We start from the raw sequence: 25,608 nt of genomic DNA, 5'->3' as shown, positions 1-25,608 counted from the left end.
AAAGGGGTCATGGCACCTGAGTGTGCGACCACATGACTATATCCCAACAGAAAGAAGGGACAATTTGGAATAAAGTAATAGAAGAATTTCCAAACAGCTTGGGAAAAGCTATCAAACAACCCAGTATGTATATTAAAAAAAATTTCTAGACAATGTTATCCTGCTGTAGAAAAACAGATATTCACTGAAAAGTTCACTGTGGGGGTTCTAGTCCTGATTCACAAGAGCCTGAGAAAGCCCCTCTGTCCCACTGAGCCTCCACTTCCCCATTTGGCAGGTGAGCCCCTCTTTCCCATTCTCAAGTTGTGAGTGTGAGGTGGGGGTGTTTTCCCGCGCATTTATCTAGGCGCTGTGCCCTGGGATCTGTTATGAGGCCTCCTAGCCCAGGGCACAGCCATGGGAATTCTGCTGGAGGAAAGGAGTCGGTAAGAGGCAGGTTTGCTGATGGGCCTCTCAAGATACGTTTTCCTTCTGTGATTATCCTAATTATCTACTCTGGCTTCTTTAAACAACTCCATACTTTCATGTTTCTAAAAACTCAGATTTATGGTTGTTTCAAACCACAGAATCCCTTCATGGGGATAGCTTGAGGGACATTTTCTAAAGAGCACCCTCTAGGAAGAGCAGGGATTCATGGATTACTGGCAAGGTGACAATGATAAGGTAAGTGAGCAAAGTCATGATAAGATTATGAAGTTTGTAGTAAAAGAACGTAGAGAAGAGCATGCTGTAACTACAATTATAAAAGGTTTAAGAAAGTTAAAACGAATATATGGGGACAGAAATAAGAACACTGGCTTCTGGGGAACCTGGGGGGCTCAGTCAGTTGAGCGGCCGGCTCTTGATTTTGGCTCGGGTCATGATCCCAGAGTCCTGGGATCGAGCTCTGTGTCCGGCTCCAAGCTAAGCACAGAGCCTGCTTGGGATTCTTCCTCCCTCTCTCTCTCCCTGTCCCCCTCTCCCTCTCTCCCTCCCTCTCTCTCTCAAAACAGTGTCCACCAATGTGGGAATAGGCAAGGACCAGAAGTAGGCACTAAAAACTTTATAGGGTCAAGGAAATATTCTACATCTTAAAAGAGTATTGGCTGCATGGTCTATACATTTAGTAAAACTCATTGGACGGTAAACAAAAAGATGACGAAATTTTTGAGGACTGAACATACATTACACTGAACGCACATGCAAAGAAACACATATAAACACACACATTAAATGCGTATCACTCGTGTAGGGAGGACTTACATTCACAAGCACAGAGCTTGTGAGGCAGGAGAGAGAGCACAGCATATGAGCAGCATGGGCTGTGAAGCCTCAAGATTTGCGGGCATGAACCCCACTCCCGTGTTGGCCTTGGGTAAGTCATGTAACTTCTTCACTCACCCCTGTCTCTTCCCCTAGGAAACACAGAGCATAGTTTAACGTGCAGGGAGCAGTACACTACAGCACAGTGGGAAGGGCCTGAGGAGGTCATGGTGTCCTGGTGGCCGTGCAGCGGTCTCTCCCAGATCTGCAGATCTATTTCCCCGCCCAGCTGAATGTAGTATGTGAAACAAGATTCAAATTTGAAATTCCTTAAGCCAAGCAACTTTGCACAGTTACTTTTTATAAGTTTATAAATTTTTTAAAAATATTTTTATTTATTTCTAGGAGAGAGAGAAGAGACAGCGTGAGCAGGAGAGGGTCCGAGAGAGAGGGAGACACAGACTCCGAAATAGGCTCCAGGCTCTGAGGTGGCAGTCAGCACAGAGCCCGACGCGGGGCTCGAACCCACAAACCGCGAGATTATGACCTAAGGGAAAGTCGGACGCTTAACCGACTAAGCCACCCAGGCGCCCCTATAAGTTTATAAATTCTACTGTTGCTTTTTCAATAGATTGTTGTGAGGTTTTTACATTTTTTTTAAATGTTTGTTTTATGAGAGAGAGAGAGAGAGTGTGGGGGAGGGGCAGAGAGAGAAGGAAAGAGAGAATCCCAAGCAGGCTTCATGCTGTCAGTGCAGAGCCTGATGTGGGGCTTGAACTCGAGAACTGTGAGATCACGCCCTGAGCTAAAGTCGGACACTTAACCAACAGAACCACCCAGGCACCCCCAGTAGATTGCTAAAGTAGTTAACCTAGATAAATATTTGAAAACATGGAAATGTACACTGATAGCATTTTTATAATATGCTATTTTAACTGCCAGCCTTTGTGATATTTTTACTTCTTATTCAGCAAAGGGCACTTTTTACATCCACCACTAACTACTGCAAAAGAGACCTAGAGGTTTCCTAGATGTTACAGATTCTGTATTTCTTTCCCAACATGCTGATATTTCAGTGTGTCAAAAAGGATCATCAAAGTCACCTGGCAGAAGATGGCTTAGCAAACTGCCAAGGGAGCCCTTGGACTGATACTGGCTCAGCTGCCGCATTATCTAAGCAGAAGGGAGGGAGGGGTTGACTGACAGCCAAGTGCCAGGCTATCTGGAAGTCACAGGCACAATGAAGCTGGATTAATAGTAGTAATGGTAATGATCATGGTAGCTGACATTATCATGCCCTTGCTATGTCCCAGATGCTGTTCTAAGGGCTCTATCCCACAAGGCAGGTATTAATATCACCACACCCATTTTGCAGGCAGAGAAACTGAGGCAATCGATGTAAGTAATATCCCTAAGATCACGCAGCCAGCAAAAAGGAAAGCAGAGATTTGAATCTACACAAAGCCTACTTTACTAGGAAGCGATCTGAAACTGAAAAAATAAATACAAAACATGTTCTTATGTTTTCAGAAAGTTCAAGCATAAGTTAAAGGATTCGTGCTGGGTTTTATTCTATTATCTTGATGACTCAAGTTGTTTTTGAAAAAAAATGTAATTTTTTTACCCCCTACAAGTATTTTAAATCCATTTTCTGGTTATTTCAAAGCAACGATACTTAGAAAAGGGCTAAGTGCTCTGGAAAACAGTATGGAGGTTCCTCAGGAAACTAACAATAGAACCCCCCTATGACCCAGCAATAGCACTGCTAGGAATTTACCCAAGGGATACAGAAATGCTGATGCATAGGAGCACATGTACCCCAATGTTAATAGCAGCACTCTCCACAACAGCTAAAACATGGAAAGAGCCTAAGTGTCCATCAACGGACGAATGGATCAAGAAGATGTGGTTTATCTATACCATGGAATACTACATGGCAGTGAGAAACAATGAAATCTGGCCATGTGTAGCAACATGGATGGACCTTCAGGGTGTTATGCTGAGTGAAATAAGTCAGGCAGAGAAGGACAAATATCACATGTTTGCACGTATAGGAGGATTAGGAGGAACTTAACTGAGGAACAAGGGGGAGAAGAAGGGGGGAAATGGTGGGGGAAAGGGAGAGAGGCAAACCATGAGAGACTCTTGAATGCTGAGAAACAAACTGAGGGCTGATGGATGTGGGGGGGAGGGGGGAGATGGGCATGGAGGAGGGCACTTGTGGAGATGAGCACCGGGTGTTATATGGAAACCAACTTGACAATAAACTATTTGTAAAAACAAAAAAAAAAAACAAAAAAACAAAAAAAAAAAGAAAAGAAAAGGCAAAGTACTACAAGTGAAGTGAAGAGACTTATGTTTTAGTCTCAGCTTTGCCATCAACTTAGTGTGTGACTTTGGTTGGGGCCTCAGTTTACCCTGTTTCTGAGAGCGTTCCTTTCTTTAGCTAAAAGAGTTCAGCGTGCGTCAAGTGTCATCTGTGATCTGAAGAGACGCTGCCTGTCAGAGCAGATGGTGGGGGCAGGTTGCCAGGGGCTAGTGGCTCTGTCCTGGCCGAGATGGCTGCGGGCAGTCGTCTTCCCTTGCATGTTGGCTGTGGCCCAGCCTCAGATGCCAGGGAGGCACGCCCGAGTTGGCCAGCACCCAGGGCGACATTTAGAAAGAAGAAAGTCAAAGCATAGGGATGATCGAATGCTCTGAAGTAGTATTAAACGAAAGCATGCCACCCTCCTTCCGGTTTCCTCTGAAAGCACTTCTCATGTTTGCAAAGAGAATGACCAGATGGGTGTATCAGCCCATCACACTTCCTGACGTGATGTGTGCACTAGGAGTTCCTCACAAATCCCCCTATTTTCGAGGAACCAGTTCGGTTTCAGTGCCGGTCTTGTTCTCCAGGAGCAAGATGTCCACTAACCATGGTCTGATGCATTAGAGTCCTGAAATTATATGGACGCTGTTATTTTAAGGTATTCAACAACAGGAGCAAGTGGTAGAAGGTTTTCATTCATATACGTGCCGAGGTCCTCCTAATGTAGGTTGGATCTGTCCGAAATTGCTATTTTTAGGATGTATAATCACTTTTGTCTCCCCAGCCTACCAGGCAAACCCACGGAGGCCATAAAAAGATTAATAAACAATTTTATAACTTTCCACGCCCATGTGGTTTGTTCCCTTGAATGCTGTATTCATTTGCATATTGAAAACTACTCATTAAGGGCCTCCCAGGCATAAGGAGCTTAAAAAGGCAATTTTCCAATCTCCGTTATAAGGTTTAAAAGACATTTTAATAGGCCTAAGAACTTCTGCAATTCCTTTCTTTAACTATCCAAGAATTAGTCACCTTAGTGACAACTGGAGCGTACATTAGATGCTAACTACATATTAAATAGAGTTGAAGACTGACTTGCTAGCTGTTCCTCTAAGAATATCGACTCCCGCCTTATCTGTCTCCTCCCCCTTTGCAATGCAACTGTGCCTTCAAATAGCATTCTTTAAAAGGCACTTTATGGCTTTGGAGGAATAAGCTGATTTCACGGCCAGTTTTGCCACTGCTATGGAAAACAGAGAGCGCACGCAAGCCAGCTGAAGTCATAAGAACTTCAGGGATTAGGGCTGCGGGGCCTCCAGTACTGCTGTCAAACTGCAATTGGAAACAGCTTTTCCAAAGTACAGCATGAGAAATCGGGAATTCCTGTCCGCGGCTCCCCAACCCACGGGGTTTTTAATCAGGCCTGGTACAACGCATTAGAGATCAGAAATATGAAAAATTATGCTGAAACCAAACAAGAGTATCTTCTGGTCTCCAAGTTTTGTTCCATCTGGATCCCTTCCAGGACTGTAATTATTGTCACTCACCAGCGATTAAGGGAACCGTTTCTGCCTAGGGACAGGCACTCCAGGAAGGCTTGACTCAGTGGTGGGACCAGCTCAGTTCAGTGGCCCTGCCTTCCTTCCAGCCCCTGGGTGTGCAAATTGTCTAACTGCTCAACTTCTTAACCTTATCTCAGCCCCTTTACCTTTATCAGTCACTCAGAGGTAAAATAAGTTTTGCAGAGGTCAGGAGAAAACTATTTAGGATATTAATAAACTAGACTCTTTGGATGAAGGCTTTTTTTTTTTTTTCTTGGCATTCCTACTTAAGGGAAAGAGTCCACTCTCAAGAAACCAAGTTCAAGTCAGTAATTTAGTAAAGCAAACAAAAACTACTTTCAGAATCTGGTTTGAGATTAATCCAGATGCAGCCCAATTTCTTATACATCTGTCTAGATCTAGAAGCTAAGAGATGGTAGACAACTCAGAGGTCGATTATCGCCATGTCCATTTCATTTGTCAACTCTTCAATAACCTTTGAGGCACATTTACTAAAATAGGAAAATAAATGTATTGAACAGTTAATCAAAACATGAGCTTATCAGATAAATTGCCAGGGTACCCTTATATACAAGTCATTCACTCTGATGATATGCTGTCATGTTACACATAGATGGTGACATCTGAAAATTGCCCCACTGTAACTTTCCACCTTGAAAGATCCTTAATTAAAACTCCCTTAGAAGTATGATTTCCAGGGACTCTTGGGTTTCTCAATCTGACTCTTGATTTTGGTTCAGGTCATGATCTCATGGTTTGTGAGATCAAGCCCCATATCCAGCTCTGCACAGACAGCACGGAGCCTGCTTGAAATTTTCTCTCTGTCCCTCCCCTGCTCGTGCACTCTCCCTTCCTCAAAATAAATAAACAAACATTAAAGAAAAAAGAAGTATGATTTCCAGACAATGAAGGAATTATGATTTTATTTTATTTTATGTTTTACTTGTCTTAAAGGCTCAAGTCAAATTCTGTATGTTCGATAAAACTTTCCCTGGTCCCTGCCTTGAATCAACTAGTTTCTGTCTTCCACAATATAAGTAATCACTTGTAGGTAAATGCTGCTGTAATCATGTTTTACTCATTTTTAAAGACTTCCCCACCCCTGTTCTAGGATTAAATCCTAGAACTGAACTCAAAACAAACACAAACTTCTATTGTCTAAAATGTATTATTAATTTGTGATGATATAGAGAAGCTGTTTTCAGAGACAAAACATAGCCATATGAGGGACAATATTTCAGACAGGAGAAGAAAGCTCAGAGGGAGAGCATTATGTGCAAATTAGGTGCTCAGTGAAGGTAACCATACAGTTCTGAAATATTATTCAACTTCCACAATAAAGCTTACCCTAAACTAGAGCAAATTTAGACTCATTAGGACATTCTTTAAAAAGCACATGTACCCCAATGATCATAGCAGCACTTTCAACAATAGCCAAATCATGAAAAGAGCCTAAATGTCCATCAACTAATGAATGGATCAAGAAGATGTGGTTTATATATACAATGGAATACTACACGGCAATGAGAAAGAAGGAAATCTGGCCATTTATAGCAATGTGGATGGAACTCGAGGGTGTTATGCTGAGTGAAATAAGTCAGGCAGAGAAGGAGAGATACTATACGTTTTCATTCATAAGTGGAACAAGAGAAACAACAGAGGACCATGGGGGAGGGGAAGGGGAAAAAATAGTTGGGGAGAGGGAGGAAGGCAAACCACGATAGACTCTTGAATACTGAGAACAAACTGAGGGCTGATGCGGGTGGGGGAGAGGGGAAGGGGGGTGATGGGCATGGAGGTGGGCACTTGATGGGATGAGCACTGGGTGTTATATGGAAACCAACTTGACAATAAACTACAAAAGGAAAAAAACTAAAAAATAAATAAAACAGCAATTTAGTAAATTATTCTTTTATAAACAGAATAAAAATATTTATCTTTTCTTCCTATGTGATCCCTCCAGAATTTGAAAACTCTTAGTTTTTTTAGTTTTTTTTTTTAACTTTCATGGCAATAAAACAATTTGCATACATTAAAAAAAAAAGCAACAATAAAGGGGCACCTGGGTGGCTCAGTCAGTTGAGAGTCCTACTCTTGATTTCTTTTGTGTTTTTTTAAAAAATAGTTTATTGTCAAGTTGGTTTCCATATAACACCCAGTGCTCATCCCCACAAGTGCCCTCTTCCATTCCCATCAACCCCCTTCCCCTCTTCGCCACCCCCATCAGCCCTCAGTTTGTTCTCAGCATTCAAGAGTCTCTCATAGTTTGCCATCCTCCCTCTCCCCCACTATTTTCCCCTTCTCCTTTTTTTAATTTTTTTAATGTTTATTTACTTCTGAGAGAGAGAGAGAGAGAGAGAGAGAGCATGAGCAGTGAAGAGTTAGAGGGAGACACAGAATCTGAAACAGGTTCCAGGCTTTGAGCTGGCTGTCAGCACAGAGCCTGACACGGGGCTCGAACCCACAAACCATGAGATCATGACCTGAGCCGACATCTAATGCTTAGCAGACTGAGCCACCCAGGCACCCCTATTTTTCCCTTCTTCTCCCCCATGGTCTTCTTGATTTCTGCTCAGGTCATAGTCCCAGGGTTGTGGGATCGAGCCTTGCATCGAGATTTTCATCAAGTGTGGACCCTACTTGGGATTCTTTCTCCCTCTCTCTCCCTCTTCCCTCTCTCCTGTTCATGCTTGTGCTCTCTCAAATAAATAAAAATTAAAAAAATTAAGAAGCAACAATCAATATTTGGATGAAAGTTTTATAAAAATTACTGTCCTCTAATAAAAGCAATTTTTAAAAGCACCTCAGAGACCTACTTAATGAAAAATATAGTTTCCTTTTAGATGCATTTTAATCAATACCGATCAAATCAAGGACATATAAAGAATTTTGGTTAACTATAAGTTAACTTGAATGTTCCACCCCCTGGGCCTCACCTTCAATCTGGCAATGAACTCTACTTGTTAAGAACAGTTAGACTCAGCCAGCCCTTACCTTCATGAATATACACCTCTTGAGCATCTTCAGGATGTAGTAACACCAGTAGAGGTGAAGGGCTTGCAGGACCATGAGCTGGAGGTTGAGGAAGATGTATGAAAAGAAAGGCTCAAGGAAGTGCAGGGGAATGATCAGCGTGCAATATAAAATCCTTAAAAAAAAACCAGAGGAGAGGATTTCATTACAAAAACCCATGTGATTTCAGTGAGAAAACAAATACTTTCCCCCCCAAGGCATACAGCATTTAATTCATTTCTAACTATGTCCAGGAAATTCTCAAGAGAAAACAATACGATAATATTACCTTTTATATCATTGGCGAGCCACACATACGAAAATACAGCCTGCCTCTTGGGAGAAATGTTAAAGCAAATGGAATTTTTATTGTCACACGGCCTCCACTCCAAAGTTTCTGTACCTGAGTTTCCTCTTTACAACCAGGAGAGCATACAGAACCCTATTAGCTTCCAGGGATTTGTAGAAAAATAGGATAATGCAGGTTTACATGGGGTTATAATTGCCTTATGACACAATCTCATTTATTTGACAGCAAAGGTGAATGGGGAATTTTGTGAAAGTAAGTTTTCCAATAAAAGAGGCTTTTAAAGAAGCAACAATTCTATTACTTCCACTTTCTGAAATGAACTGCATACTTTGTTGATACAGACTCCTGGACATCAGTGGCAATGCCCTTGATGACCCAGAATGCATAGTGCCTTCAGATACTACTATAGTGTGAAGGGCTCCCTGCTCCCTTCCCAAACTTCATACACTACCATGATCTTAGAGTTCCTGTATAAGCTGGCTTGTAAGTATAGTATTCTAATTATAAAAATAATCTAGGGGCACCTGGATGGCTCAGTTGGTTAAGCGTCTGACTTCAGTTCAGGTCATGATCTCATGGTTTGTGAGTTCAAGCTCTCTGCTGACAGCACAGAGCCAGCTTCAGATCCTCTGTCCCCCTCTCTCTCTGCCCCTCTCCCACTCATTCTCTCTGTCTCTCAAAACAAATAAATAAATTTTTAAAAAATCTATTCACAGGGTATCTGGTTGGCTGAGTCGGTTAGGTATCCAACTCTTGATTTCAGCTCAGGTCATGATCTCGTGGTTTGTGAGTTTGAGCCTTGCATTGGGCTCTGGGCTGACAGCTCAGAGTTTAGAGCCTGCTTCCGATTCTGTGTCTCCCTCTCTCTCTGCCCCTCCCCTGCTTGTCCTCTGTCTCTCTCTCTTTCTCAAAAATTAAAAAAAAAAAACAACCAATTTAAAAAAGTAATTAAAGGAACTCTAAATTCTATATAACAAAGATAATACTCATTTATCCATTTTATGTATGCCAATCATTTTTAGACACTTAGGAATTATAGAAAAATATAAGGAGGCTAAGTAAAAATCATCTAAAATCTCACAACTCACAGGTAACCCAGTACATTTTGGTAAATGTAACTGAAGTAACTGTTCCTAAAAATACATTCTTTAAGTCTTTAAGGTTCTTTCCCTTTTTTCCCTTTCCTCATCATCACATGATTTTATATAACAGAAACACACTATGCACGTGATTTTGTATCTTGCTTTTATGACCCAGTAATATGACACAGGGAGAGTTCCATGTCAACGACTATATCTATATATCAGGGATCAGCAAGCATTTTTGTAAAGGGATGGATAATAAATAATTTAGGCCTCTGGTTTCTGTTGCAACTACTCAACTCTGGCCACTGTACTGTGAAAGCAGACACAGAGGTACATCAACTACTGGGTGTGGCTGTGTGCCAATAAAACTTTATTAACAAAAAAACAGTCAGTGGGCTGGCTTTGGCCTGTAAGCCAGAGTTTGCCAAACCCTACTGTATGCCATACTATACGACAGCTGCCACGAAATCTATTTATAGATATCATAATTTATTTATCTAATCCCTTATTGATGGCTATTTGTTTCCAAAGTTTCCTTACATTATAGAGAATACTATAAGAATTACTTGTAAAGACATTTTGATAGAACCATTTGATTATTTTCTTAGAATGGCTAAAATCCTTAGTCAGAAAGTATACTCATTTTACATTTTGGAATGTATTATAGGACTGCTTTCCAGCAAGGCCATACCAGTTTATAGTCTTGCATCCAATGTATGAGAGCCCCTCCTTCCTTAGACCTTGAGCAACATTGTACTCTGTTAGCCTCTATATAAAAGAACATGTAATTGTTTATAGTTACATTTGTATTTCTTGTGAAGTGAATATATGTGTATATATTTATATTTGATTTGGTTATTTTGATTTATGCATTCGTGAACTGCTTCTTCATGGCATCTGTCCATTTTTATGTTGGGGTGTTTACTTTTCCTATTGACTCATAAGTGCTCTTTACATATCAAGCACATTATTTTCAAATTATATTAAACATCATCACATAGTCTGATTCTTTCAACCTTGTTTATGTTTTGGGAGGGTGCAAATCAACTTTGAAAATATTTGTGTAACCAAATGTATCAATTTTCCCCTTTATAGGTAGCTTCCATGTTATATTTTAAAAGGTCTTTCTCACCTCCACCATTATAAACTATATTTTCCCATATGTTCTTAGCATATTGGTTCTAGCACTTAAAATCTTGGTTCTATGTAACCTTGATCCACTTCTCTGTGCATTTCCTCAGTTGTAAAATGGAAGCAATGATTATCTACCTAATTCATTCAACAAATATTTATTGAGCACCTACCAAAGTGCTACCTGGCACTTTTTATAGGAGCCAGGAATGCAGCAGTGAATAAAACAGACCCCAATCCCTGAAGTGGTAAGGCTCACATTTAGGGGCCTGAGTTCACAGCGATTCCAGGAAAGAATGTACAGAAAGCCTCTTTGTCATTCTGATTTGCTGAATCTTCAGGCATTGTGTGCCTTTTTCTGTACTCTCTCAGCCTAGAATGTCCTCACCTGTTCCTTTTTTATTTTTTAATGTTTTTAAATGTTTCATTTATTTTTGAGGGAGAGAGAGTGGGAGAGGGGCAGAGAGAGAGACACACACACACAAAATCTGAAGCGGGCTCCAGGCCCTGAGCTGTCAGCACAGAGCTTGATGTGGGGCTTGAACCGTGAGATCATGACCTGAGCCGAAGTCAGACGCTTAACTGACTGAACCACCCAGGCACTCTGTCCTTCCTGTTTTCAACTGAAACTCTTTTCACCCATCAAAGCATGTGAGCCTCTATAACAAAAGTCTTCATGCTATTCTGATCATCTCTGAATGTATAGGATTCCTCTAGGCTCCCCCACTACCTACTCCTTTAAAGCATTTGGCCTGATTCAACCTGCCTTGTACTAATGGCTGCTTGTATGTCTTCATCTCTGTGCCCTCCCTTCACCTGTTCCAGGGTCTTGCTCCTCACTAGGTCCCCTATTAGGGATTGGTCAATGTCAAAATTAGTAAAAGAAACTACTCAAAAGCATCTACTCTACATATTCTACCAGGGAATGTGAATAATCTCATTATTCATTGTGATCCATGCAAAGGAAAGAAAAAAGGTTCTGACTGACCTACGATTTCCCTATTTCTCTATTTTTAAAGGGAAGACACAGAAAAGAGGGCTCCAGGTGGAAGGAACCAGGGCCCTTGGGTGGGAGGCATCATGGAAAAATCAAAGGCTAAAACAAGACCAATGCAGCTTAAGGGAGAGGACTGGCAGAGAGGGGTGGTGTGAGATGCAGGGGGAGAGGTGCACGGAGCCATCTCGTGTTGGCCTGGCCTGTCATGGCATCAGGAAGCTTTGCTGGATTTAGAAACGGGAGTGATCCACTAGGACTATACTCATCAGAGCAGGATTCCAGGGCTGAGGCCACTGTTTTCTTGCCTTGTAACCTGCACACATGTCCCTGAGCTTCCTGGTCCTGGGATAGGGTGGAAGTCATCCCCGACCCCTGTGCCAGGAAAGGTCCAAGGGGACACACAGCCAGCTTTGCAAACTGTGGAGTCCCAGAAATGGAAGAGACTACTATTAACATGCCTTTGGAGAGAGCTGCAGAGAGGAGAGAGAAAAGGTGTGGGCTCTGGACCTGCTAGATTAGGATCATGTCTTCCTTGCGGTCTTCAGCAAGTTACAGAGCTACTGTGGGCATGGCTTCGTCTGTAAAATCAGAACAACACCACTCCCCTCTTTAGACTGTCATGAGGGTTAGAGGAGTTGACAAATGGGAAGAGCTTAGCATACAGGAAGCACTCGAAAGTGGTAGCTGTGATGCTTCCTGTTGCTGTGGCTGTGATGAGGACAGCTCTTCCAACTACTCCTTCCTACCGCAGGCAGCTTATACCCGGGGGAAAGTGCAGCTGATCAGGCTGGAGCTTCTGCTTAGGGAGAGGAGGATGAAGCCACTCAGGAGAGGGAGAGGAGCTCCCAAGGACTGGGGACCCTGTGCTGCCAGAACATTCTGCGCGGAAGGACAGAGGGGACAGGAGTAGAAAGGAACTCCAAAGGGTGGCTGTTGTGGCCCCTGGGACAGCAGGTTTGGGGGCTGCGGTTACATTTTCAGGACCTCTTTCTTTTGGTCTCAAGTGTCCTCACTAAAGGATGGTCCAGCCTCTCAATTCCAATTTCTTCTCCTCCTTTACTTAGAGAAGAATGGGAAGAAGGGAAAAATAAACACCTCTGTTCTCAATTTTGCCCCAAAGGCGTGTGCAGGCACATGAGTGAGCGTGCAAACACCCATTTACCTTCCAGGCTACATGGGATTTTTCTTTTCACAGGGGATGCCCAGAGGCTGCTGTGCTCCTGGATTCCTGGAGCCACTCTGTTCTGTCCACTGGCCTTCAATCTGTCCAAATGGATGCACGAATACTGTGCCCTGGGATTGTGAACCTCGGCTTTTCCCTGATTTGGTTCTGTTTCCCCTCTTCACCCTATAGCAATCAGTGCAGCCTTGGTGGCTTGAAAAAAATCACATTGCTGGTATAAATAGTAGTTGGTTTTGCTGGGCAAGATAAGGCAGCCACCACAAGTTGTATTTTCCTAATCCACACTAAAGGTCTTCTCTTGCTAATTGCAGGGGTGAGCACCAAGCCTTTTCAGGATAACAAATACTGGTTCTACTGGTGGGTAATTGTCTACCTTATATTTCAGGGATGTCTTGTATTTCAAAGTGACTGTGTAGTTGAAGAAAACTTAATAAATACTTAGGGAAGGCAAATTATGCCTGCTTTTAGCTGTCCGGTTTAGTCATTTAGTTTGAAATGTATCTGTTCTCGGTTTCAAGTGTCCTGTTTCTTGTCTTGGTTCTTTCATAACTAGCTGTGTGAACCCAGAAATATCTTAACTCTTCACCTGGAAAATAAATCGGGGGTCTACATGCTTCAATAATGTTGATGACATGAGACACAGGAAGGGTGAGAAACTGTCCCGGGGAATGACAACTGAAGGCAAAATGTGATCCTGGGCCAGGCCCAAGAGGAGGGAACAAAGCAATAAAGACATTATTGGATCAATGGACAAAACTGAAACACAGATGGTAGATTGACTACATTTCCTGAAATTGACAACTATTCCTGTGATTCTTTAAAAGAGTCTCCTTGTTCTTAGGAAATACGCACTGAAGAACTGAAGACTAAAAGGACATGATGCTTGCAACTTTCGAATGATTTAGAAAAAATACATGTATGTGCACGGTGCACGGTCGTGTGTGTGTGCACTGGGAGTGACGGTGCAGGGGGATGAGAGAAGGAATGAGAAAGCAAACAGGACACAATACTAACTAGTAAATCTGAGTAAAGGGAATACAGTGACGTTCTTTGTAATATACTTGGAATTATCCTACAAGCCTGGAATTATTTCCAAATACATAAATGACCAAATTCTATATAAGGTCCCTTTTCTGGAAATATTATGATTTGAAGAAGGGTGATTGCTGTAGTTTCCTTTATAAACTTATGAACAACAGAAGTGCTGAGCATGTGGGTGTGAGGCAAGGAGCTCCCGTGAGGGCACGCTATTGAACGAGACGCTGAACAAACAGGAGGTGAACTTCATTGTCTCCTTCACAAGGTGTGTAACTAGAAAGTCTAGTTCTGAGATACTCATCTGCAGTGGTGGCTCAAGGGAGTGGTCCCAGCTTCAGTGGAGCCACTCTCACATTGCACAAGCCCCTCCTTTCCTCTGTTGGTCGGGCGAAGGGCACTGCACCATCTCACGAGGGCATGGCGCCATAGCACAATTGGACCCATTCCCTCCCCTTGACTTGTGTCCTTATTCGTGTTTCCCTCTGATGCGTGTCTGCTAAGAGCACTGCTGTATGCTTTCAGCTTTGTCTTGTCTCTCTTAAAACTGTCCTCTTTCTGATAACCGTTCCAAGTATTTATACGGTCACATCATCCACAGAATTCCTTTCCACATGAGGTTTCCCAGGGTACCATTTTTCTATGCTAGTGGGGGCCAGATCACCCAAAGCTGAAGGGTGAAGTCCAGTGAGCCAATGGTGGGGAATATAAAGTTACCACGGTGTGTGGACCCTTGGAGGCCAGGATGCTACTTATTTGAATGTTATTCACAGTTGGAAAAATTTTTTTGAACATCCAAAAGACAGGTCGCATAATATAATAGTCTTCACATATAGAGATGAGGTGGATGACACAAAAATCTCTTCTACTGTCATTGTGACCTCCTCCTGTGCAGTAGGAACTATGTCTCACTCATCCATGTGTTCCTCACAATGTCTAGCTGTGATGAGTTCCAAAACTGGAGAAGTGCAGTGAGCCAGCACCACCACCTGTAAACTTCCATTGAGACAGAGCGTTCCTTTCCTTCAGCTGGACCAGCCTGGACTAAATTGTTACCTGTTCTTGTTGTTTATGGAGGAAATTGTCAAGAGTCAGGGGAGTTGTTTACCTGAACTTAGGAAGGTCTTTCTAGCCTAATGATTCCCTGGAAGTGTCTGTATACTGTTCAAATAGATAGACGCATCCAATAATTCAAAAGTTTAGAAGTCATTATTTCAAAACAACAGTTGGGAATAAGTGCAAAAAACATAAGCCTGAGATTTAAATGCCTCTGAATAAAAATGCAAACAAATGAGGGAAGTAGGCAGTTAGGTTAAAGTAATTTGACCAAGGCCAATTGGAATTCCTGCCTAATGTTGAGAGGAACAGTATTTAAAAAAAAACAAAACAATGTAATTACCACTTGCGGATGCTGATTGAGTGAAAATTGGGTAAATAAGATTCCTGAAAACAGGAGAAGAGAAGGCACAGCTGTACTAATACAAAGAGAAAGTCAACAGACAACAGCAAATATGCTTGAGGCTAGGGGAAATGAAGGGAAAGTAAGAGAAAGGGAAAGGCATGAGGAACGTATAAGCTCTAGTTCTTTACCTCAAAGTTTCCAGATAAATTTCAGAGGGGTCAGCTTTCTCCCCACTCTGCCCTTCATCTTACCACGAACGGTGCACTGAAAGCAGTTGGGAGGCACAGAGCAACCGGATGGCCAGCTGCCTCCCATGGCACCACCAAAACGTCTGAATCTTGAAATAGGTCTATCATCTGCACATTGTTTGGTCCGTAGTAAATTCCCCCCAAAAAACTGAACTAATAAAATATCCTTCAAAAATGAATCTACAGTTACACATTTGAGACAGATGGTTGGAGTCAGATTAACAAGAAGGAACTGACTTTTCCTCTTTGGCACCACAGGATGATTGTGTAACATGTTCAAGCTGATGGGAACACTGTTTAAGTTAGAGTAACACTGCAACTGATTCTTTCAAAACCCATCAAGAACTAATCTCCCAAGCTTCCCATAGCTTGGTGAAGTTTTCCTCAACCTTCCTGTGAGGACTGGTCAACGTCAGTGCAGAAAAATTTTTACCAGCAAAACGGTTTTTACAGTCAAGTCTGTTAATACTGGTTTATTTGCAATCCAACTCCCTGAAGACAGCAAACCGGGATATTGGCTGCCCTCTGCAGTGGGCTGGTGAAGTCAGCGAAGTATCAAGGTCAAGAAAATGCCAAATGCTTGCAACTAATTCTCCTTGAAATGCAGAAATGCTGGCAAGAGAATGACTTCTTAAATCTAGGATTTTTAAAGATGAGGGTATGTGGGAAAGTAACACACCACCTCCACAATCCCTCAACCCCAACACTACGTTTGGTTGTTTTCTGGGCAAGAGTAAGCTTGCTTGTTGATTTAAGACATCATGGAAATGTCTGAGGTTAATGTCCTTCATTGCTAAATCAAAATAAATCAAAAGCCAACCACAGCAGCAATACTTAGAAGCTTCTCAGAGAGTTCCCTGGACTGAGAGCTTCCATGGTGTATGCTTTTAAAATATGCCCACAAATTCTTTGAGACTCCTCCTGTGGATAAATGGAGTCTAATTTTCCTTCCCTCAAATATGAGCTGGGCTTAGTCACCTGGATCCCATGAAGGACAAGAGGTCAGACATGGTGTGATGTGACTGCCACAGGTGGGTTATTGAAGGAGACACAATGTCTGCCTCGCTCTCTTATGAGCTGCTCACCCTTGAAATCCAGCTGCCATGCTACGGGGCCAGCGGAGGGTACTCCAGCTGACAGGCCCAGCTGAGGTCCCACCTACAATCAGCATCAACCAGTTGATCTTACGTGTGTTACTTCAACCACATGAAGCAAGGAAGTCTTCTAGAAAAGTCCAAATCTGGCCACATATGACTGTAACCACATGAAGAAACTCTAAATGAAAACCACCTAGCTGAGGTGGGTCAGCTCCCAAAACCATAAATCATAATAATAATCAATAAGAGTTGTTGTTTTAAGAGAGAGGTCTGCAAACTGAGACCTGGTGGTGAAATCTGGCCTGCAACCCGTTTTTCTACAGCCTGTGAGCTCATCTGGGTTTGGTACATTTCTAAAGGGGTGTAAAAGAAACAACACAAAGCAAAGAATAATATGTGACAGAGGCCATATGTAGCCCTTAAAGCCTAAAATAGTTATTCTATGGCCTTTTACAAAAAACGCTTGTGCAACACTGTCTTAGCCACAACATTTTTCAGATGGTTTATTATGTAGCAACAGATAACTGGAATGCATGGTATCTTTGGAATATAATAAGAGGAATCGATGGACTAATGCTGGATTTATAGCATCATAAAAGTCACACTGAAAAGCCATAAGTCAACAGTTACCTGAAATTCAATACGTGTCCTATCAATAATTGCTATCATACAATATGATAATTTCACAAACATACTTGCTTGACCAAAGCAAAAGTGAGGATAATGTGATTCTTCAACCAAGGAGAGTATTTTAAAGATGTATCTCACATTTGATTCTAGATGAAACTTCAAATTCTTGGAGTCTTATTAATAACTTTGGCAAGCACAGCTGGCATTTGCTGAGTACTTACTATGCTTCAGACATTATTCTGAACTATTTTATATGTATTATTTCATTTAAGCCTTGTGACAGCACTTATATTTTACAGATGAGAAAACTAAGGCACAGGGATATATCTAACATGTCCAAGATTACACAGGTAGTAAGTGTGGAGCCAGAATTTGAATCCATGCCTGACTTGCATTCATGAACTTAACCACCACACTCTGCTGCTCCTCTCCAGAAAATGTCTAAGTAAGATATTGGTCCAGGTTTAAAGATGTAGCTGCTTCCATCCCTTGACCTCACTGACCAGACTTCTCTGGGGTCTAGTCAAGGATGCTGTCCCCCCACTAGGAACCAGGGTCTCCATCTCTTTCCCCTGAAACCCAGGATCTTCGATGACACTACTTTGCTGCTGAGAGGATCTGAAACTCCTAGACCAGCCCCAAACTATGGTTGGTTATAAGTTCTTTCTTCCAAATCATCAAAGACTTCCTCACATTTCTCCTCTGGTTCCTGTCAATTGACACATGGAAAATTATGCTTGTCAAAGGGATGAGTGCCAGGGGAGACACAGTATACGTTCTTCAATCCCTGACCTTGACTAAATAAAATCTACAGGCTGATCAAGAGCCGATCAATATTAAAAAGATATCCAGACCATTGTTAGGACCAGTGATCATGGAGAATGAAATCAGTATCACTTTCCTCATCTGTGAAGTAGGACTTGTAATACCTGTCTTTATGATTTGTTGTATAGACTAGAGCCAAATTATACAAAGGGCCTAATCCAGTATCTGGCATTCAATTAATGGTGACCATAATTGCTGTTATTTTTAACATAGAACATGTCTCTCTTTCAAAGAGCTGAGGACTGGTCAATGACTTTCCACTGAATAACTGGAGAAGCTGTTAATCACAAATATCCATATTCACAAAACAAGACATAGAGTAAGCCCTGCTGCTTACCCATTGGGTTACACATTTCCCACCTCCCTGTGTAATAAGCCTTTTCTGCATTGAAAGGTGTTGTTTTAATTATTTATAAAAATGGCTTTGTCACACTATTTTCTCCAACTGAACTTGGCACAAACAACTGGGCATCAGTGTAAGAAAGAGAAGGCAACGCTCTGACTTCAGCGAAGTGCCAAGGCGACCGCAGCACCATGACTGAAGGCATGGCACAGCGCCTCGTCTACTCACCAGAAGGGAAAGACAATGAGCCGGCTGATGAAAAATATGGCAGAGAAGATGAAAAACAGGATATTACAGGTTTGCTTCCATCCAGCATAAGAAAACATCTTGGCAGACTAAAAACAAAGAAAGCAATTGCATTCAGATAAAGTGAGTTAGTATAAAATTATTAAATTAAATATTCACAACTGAAATGATATGATGTCTGGGCTTTGCGTGTGAGGTGCAGGATAGGGATGGGTAGGGAAATAGATGAAACAAGACTGGCCATACTGAAAACTCTTAAAGCTGGATGGGTAGTGGGTCCATTGAGTCTATTATGCTCTTCTCTTCATCTTATGTTTGAGATTTTCCATAATAGAATGTTTGAAAAAAGACATGTTACAACAACTGTAACATTACTTCTGTCTTTTACAAGCAGACAAGGTAGGACAATTAATTTTAGCATGCATTTTATTCAGGCATTTATCTAATTTCTCCACTGAGCTGATTGGAGAGCTAGACTGAAACAAGGCTGAGATCCGAGTGAAGTCCTGGGCTGGGCTGGGCATGTTGCAATAGAGACAGCTGCTTTAAGGCAGATGTGTGGAAGGGGGAGAGTTAGGAGGCCACTCTCAGATCTCTGTCCAGGCTGAAAAAAGTTTCAAGCACTTGATTTTCCCCATTTACTCTATGCTAACCTAGACTTCTCGCATTAACTGTGTTGAATAAAAGGAATTACAGCAAGTGTTGTGTAGGGTGGTATTAGAAGCTTAATTGATGAAGATTCCCTCGTGCATCATCAGTAGAGCCCAAGGTGAAGGGGAAAGTGTCTGGACTTGGGTGGCAGTTGGATAGGAGCTGCTGAGTGTACCCATCCCTCTAGAAGCATGGCTCAAGCCTGGGTGGTTTCAGAACTGAAATTGCTCTTTCTAGGGCAAGCTTAAGGCCACTCTAAAACAAGAGAGGCAGCATAATTACACTTCAGGAAGGGTTTACATTGCATTTTCCATACTTCGCCATATTTACCATGGAATAAGGATAGAATCATATTGTGGAGTGGCAGGGGTCTAGAAGGGAGCAGCTTCAAATGCTGAGACAGAAGGCTAGTCTTCCAAGTGGTACAAAATGGATATGGGGAGACAGGCCACAGGTTCAGCGTGCCTGGAATAGAGTGCCAGTTATTTGAAGAGTCAGAAACCAGGCTAGGTGTGTGTAGACATGAAAAGAGTGTACTTGTGAGAGCAAAGTAGCATTCCTTTGGGTAAATACACACAGAGCATATTTTGGACTCTGTAGGGATGGATATCAGATAGTCATCCCACTCCTTTGCTAAGCATCAGTCCAGATACTGTTAAAGTGTGGGGTCCTGGATCCAAACTTGAACCTGTGGGAAACTAGAGGTCAGGAAGATGCATGAAGAAGATGAAGGCACTTTCTGAGTAAGGGTGATCATAGATATTGGGGCTGTTTTCCCTTGCAAAGAAAAAGCTAAAAAAATGACTCACCAACTGTCTTGAGGAATACGAAAAGATTAATAGGCACCATCTTTAGGGGGGGTCTAAACAGGGGCAAAAGTTGTACCACATCTGGGTTCAATTAGGATTTGCCCAAGAAGACAAACACTAAAACCAACAACTCAAGGAAGCTGTGGAATAGACACCCCTGGGGAAGATAAAAAATGGGCCCCATTCCACTACTTCATGCTGCCTCTTCCCAGCTGGTGGAAGGTACTGGCCTTGCTCATTGAACCTCAAGTTAGGTCATGGCTTGTGAATCAGAAATGATTCACGATCACTAACAACATGAAGCTGTTCTCATAGTTTATTCACAAAGGGACCTCTGAGTTTGACATTTCATTTTTCTTCTTCTTTTTTTTTTTCATCTAAGAACCCCAGAACATTTTCAAACAGTAATGAGCTAAACTTCACAATATACCCTAAGGGGTAGATATGACTTCTCACATTACAGCTGAGGACAGAAAACAAAGCGTTAAGTGATTTGCCCAAACCACCCAGGGAGTTCTATTGTGTCAGTGGCAAGGTGGGGGAGGGTGGACAGGGACAACCCAGTGTTTATTCCCAACAGCAAACTCTCTTTTAACAACATAGTGAGGCTGTTTTGCAGTGGACATACACCAAAGGCTAGAGGGTTTAGAAGCAACAGTGTAGCATAAAATTCTTAAGTCATGGCCAATATGGTTTTAATTTACAGGAAGGGTTACTGAGATATGATCAGAGAAGGAGGTAATTATAACAGAGATGGCTACATTCAGACAGCGACGCATGGGAAAACTGGCATAATCCTTCTTTTGCTAAGCCATTTGCTGCTCTGAATAATCTTGACCTTTAGAATGGGATTTATATGTCTAACTGCAATTGTATTGAAGTAACAAAATTCTGTACACATCTGATATTTTAACTGCTTTGATATGGCTTCAAATGACTTCTGGTTACATCTAGAAAGGGGTTTAGCAAACTACAGTCCAGCCAATGAGCTATGAAGCTTGTCACCCCTTAAGGATGGGTTTCACTTTTTAAAGGGGTATGAGAAAATAAAAAAACAAACAAAAAAGAATATTGGCAAGAGATCCTATGTTGCCCACATAGCTAGATTTACTATCTGGCCCTTCACCAAGAAGTTTGGTGAACGCTGATCTAGAAGAACAAGATCCTATCAAATTTAATTTCTTCCATATCAACCTATATTCAGGCGATCCTGAACATGAAATGGGTTAACATCATTTTCCTCAGCTTTATTATACGTGAAGGTATTTAAAGGACACACTAAGCGGTTCTGGGAAATGTGACCCTAAGTAGAGCAGGAGAGTTGGCTGGAAGAGGACTGTTGGATCACTGCCTCGGGACAAACAGGAACCAATACATAACAGAAACATGTAGAGAAAACAATCCTAATTTTGTTTTGTTTCTCATATCTTGTGTTGTTTGGGATTAGGAAGACTCTTGTTTTAATGTCCCCTGCTCCAAAACATTCTTTCCTTAGAAAAGAAATGTCATTTAAATAAACATCAGCTCTCATTCTTCAAAGCTGGAGGAGGATCATGTGGGGAAGTGCAAGCATCCAAAGGGTATTCAGCTTTGGCTTAAGGAAATATATGGTTTCATCCAATATTAAGAATCCATAATGCCACAAATCCAAGGTTTCCTTTCCAAAGATTAGAGTTCATTCCTTCTTCAGAGATATCAACATACTTCCTGAGCAGGTATCTGCGTGCAACTTTCCCAAGTGGGATCCCATGAGTTAACCTCTCTCAAGTACCATAGAGAAGGATGGAATCTAAAAACTGAAAGGTTTCCTTTCTTTAAGCCTGAAGGGTCTGAGGACCCAGAGACAACCTCAGACTTTGGATGTTTTCAGGACAAAGAGCCCTGCTATATAACTCACAGGCAATTCTTCCTGAGACGAGGCACAGAAACTTGGGACGTGGTATGGTTTTTATTTTTTTTAATGGCAAAAGTTTACCTCCAGCCAAATGTCAGCCACGTCATGCACGATCATCACGAGGGTCCCACCGCGGATATAATTAGCACACCAAGAGAAGCTCATCAAACTAATAGCAGCCAGGTGGTGGATGACATGAGCTAGAAAATCCTATATAACAAGAGGAAAATAGTGGCTATTAAGCAAATGCAGTTATTTCCTAATCACTATATACCTAAAAGTATATAGTGGAAGAGCTAATAACAACAACAACAACAACAATAGTAGTATTTTTTTAAAGTAACTTACATCTGAAAATTTTGAAATTTGTAAAATGCTTTCAGTTTAATTCTTAAACACGATCCTTGCAAGAGAACTAGCACATAATATCCTCATCATTGAAGTCACTGAACTCTGAGGCAGCATTGAAGAGTTGTCATCTAAATCCTAACATCTCCTAACATCTTTCCACTGCCCCACACTGGATATACATACACACCACTTCCCATATACATACACACATGAGTATATTCCTGCATATATTTACATTTATCATTTCTTCTCTGTCTGATTCCAACAACGGAAAAAGATAGATACACAATACAGTAAAACTAAATAACCACTAAAATAAGAGTTACTGCATAGGAAACAAGTAACAAATGAAAGTGTAATAAATACATTAGCAAATCTAGGCTAAAGAACACTACTACAATTGAACATAAAAACTTAAAAAGCTTTCTGTAAACAAAATATACAAATGGCCAACAAGTACACGAAGTTACTCAACTTCATGGGCTGTCAGGAGAACTTAAGTCAAAACTACTTCAGGGGTGCCTGGGTGGCTCAGTTGGTTGAGCGTCCTACTTCAGCTCAGGTTATGATCTCACAGTTTGTAGGTTCGAGCCCTACATCAGGCTCTGTGTTGACAGCTAGCTCAGAGTCTGGAGGCTGTCTTCAGATTCTGTGTCTCCCTCTCTCTCTGACCCTCTCCTGCTCAGGCTGTCTCTCTCTCTCAAAAATAAATAAACATTAAAAAAAATTAAAACAAAAAACCCCCCACTTCATCCCCACTAGGATGGCTATAATAAAAATGATGAAAAATAGTAAGTGTTGGCAAGGAGGTGGAAAAATTGGCATGCTTATATGTTTATGTACGCTTATATACGTAGGAAGGTAAAATGGTATGGCTACTTTGGCAGCTACTCAGAAGATTAAATATAAAATTATCATATAACCCAGCAATTCCACTCTTAGGTATATACCCAAGAGAAATAAAAATATGTCCATGCAAAAAACTGGTATATGAATGTTCATAGCAGCATTATTCCTAATAGCCAAAAAAAGAAAACATCCCAATAGCCATCAAATGATAAACAGATAAAGAAAATGCAGTATTATCTATATAATGGACTATTATTTAGCAATAAAAAGGAATGAAGTATGGATACATGCTTCAACATGAATGAACCTTGAAAACATTATGTAAAGTGAAAGTGCCAGACATAAAAAATGATTTATTATACAATTCAACTTGTATAAAATATACAGAAGAGGAAAATCCATAGAGACGGTTGCCTAGGGCTAGAGAAGTTAGGAGAAATAGGGAGTGACTGCAAAAAGGTACAAGATTTCTTTTGGGGAGTGACAAAAAATGTTGTAGTATTGACTGTGGTGATGATTAAACAGCTCTGTGGACATACTCAAATCCACCGAACTACATTCCTTAGATGAATGGATTGTACAGTGTGCAGATACCTCAATAAAGATGTTTTAAAAATCTTAAAGCTTTCAGTTTCCTTATAGCCAAAGTAAAGTAGTAAATATGATACTACTAATAATAGCCTAACTTACTGAGCACTTACTATATACCAAGAAGTGCTTTGTATGGGTGAATCTGCTTAATCCTCATAACAACCAGAGGAAACAGGAACTATTTTTAACTCCATTTTACAGATGAGGAAATGAAGATTAGGGGGTGTAGCCAGCTAGCTTGAGATGTTAGTGAGTGGTAAAGCCACGGATTCAAACCCAGGCATTCTGGTTCCAGAGTCTGTGCTTTACCCCCCTACTGATAGTTGTATGTCTTTTACATCTCTGAAGATATGTGTTTACAAAATATACGACATATATTTACATTTAATTTTTGAAAAGGTACCCAATACACTTGTATGTAATAAAGAAAATTCAACTACTGAAAAATCAAAGGTGGGAGAAATACAGGATCATTATAGGATCAACCCACCTTAGTATATCTGTGAAGACGTAAAAAGTGATTATTTTCAATTCTCTCCCTTGAGAAAATGACTCACACCATTTCATCTTGACATATTGTTAGTCCACACTAAAGTTAATGACAGTTAATCCAGAGCTATTATTGAGTGTATTGAGAATGAGATTGTTTCTATCAGATTTTTTCATAATATGTTCTTATACATAAATTCCAGAAGTTTTCTTTTAGATCTCCAGTTAACTGAAGTTGATTAAACCCTTTAGTGATGGATCGTGTACACCACCACACATCCAAAAATCATTCAAGCCAATTGGTCTTATCTTCTTAAAATTGAGTTCAACTTAACTTTATTTATTACACAAATTTTGTTACAAACTGACTTTCTAAGCAGAGTATACTGGGGTATATACAAACAGTATATCATTTATCATTTGATATGTGTCGCTAACATAGATAATGAAATCTTGTGATTGCATTGAGATTCTAACATGGTTTTCTGTACTAGCAAATAGTTCCTAAACAGGTCCCAAAACGTCTCACTTTGTTACATGAGAGGATACATTTAGCATGCCTGTAACTCCATTTCCCTACACATAACACAAAGCTATTCATGCCTGCAGCAAAGTTTCCTCATAAAGATCTTGGATGAATTAAGGACAGCATGTTTTTAAAACCTTCGAGTACATCAAAGAATTACATAAGGTGGGTTATAATAACTGAAGGCTGTGGCTGCAGAATTAAAACTACTAGGACCTAAATAACATCAAATTCCCAAACCAAAAGAAAGAAACAGATCATATAATGGAGTGTTCTCTTCTCACTGAACACAAGTGGGGGGCTTCCATGTTAGTTTCTCTAACATTTCATTACAAATACCTGCCAAGGCACCAGAGCATAAGCAAGATTTGCATCATTCTGTGTGCTATATAAAATGCAAAAAAAGCTATAAGCTGAAACTAAACACATGGAAGAATACAATTTATAGATTAGGATTTGGGCTGGGGAAGGTTAAATATTTTTGAAGAAGTAGAATAAGTAGCTTTGTAAATAAGATACTTACCTTCCTCTTGGCATCAGAGCCAAAGCTAAATATCAGAGACCAATAAAAACTCATCTCCAAAATGTAGTACCAGTACTGGGATGGCAGCAAGGGCTGAGAAAAATGAGAGTATTTACCACTTTAGTATCATCAGTAACTCATTGTAAGGCATTAAACTATTGTTTATATCTATTTAGTTCCACAAAATTATGATTCTTTAAGATTTCAACTTCTGAGAAGGAATCAAAGATAATATTTCAAGACATTTTATTTATGAAAGGGTAGACAAG

The 25,608-nt window shown here is 40.9% G+C and overlaps 1 protein-coding gene across 1 annotated transcript in view; it reads right to left on the bottom strand.

The window, feature by feature from the left end:
• CERS3 (ceramide synthase 3) overlaps positions 1-25,608 on the bottom strand; it is a 111,774-nt gene that overhangs the window by 30,317 nt on the left and 55,849 nt on the right. Inside the window, exons 8-11 of the mRNA XM_039235039.1 lie at positions 25,340-25,432; positions 22,092-22,220; positions 18,639-18,745; positions 8,107-8,260 (exon numbers count right to left, since the gene is read on the bottom strand). Coding sequence (XP_039090970.1) covers positions 8,107-8,260; positions 18,639-18,745; positions 22,092-22,220; positions 25,340-25,432 — 483 coding nt within the window. The remainder of the gene's footprint in view (positions 1-8,106; positions 8,261-18,638; positions 18,746-22,091; positions 22,221-25,339; positions 25,433-25,608) is intronic.

This window comes from Hyaena hyaena, unplaced genomic scaffold, assembly GCF_003009895.1.
Source record: "Hyaena hyaena isolate Hyena2069 unplaced genomic scaffold, ASM300989v1 scaffold_95, whole genome shotgun sequence".
NCBI classification, from domain to species: domain Eukaryota; kingdom Metazoa; phylum Chordata; class Mammalia; order Carnivora; family Hyaenidae; genus Hyaena; species Hyaena hyaena.
Note: the sequence above shows the minus strand (reverse complement) of the source record. Positions and strands in the feature narration are given on the sequence as shown.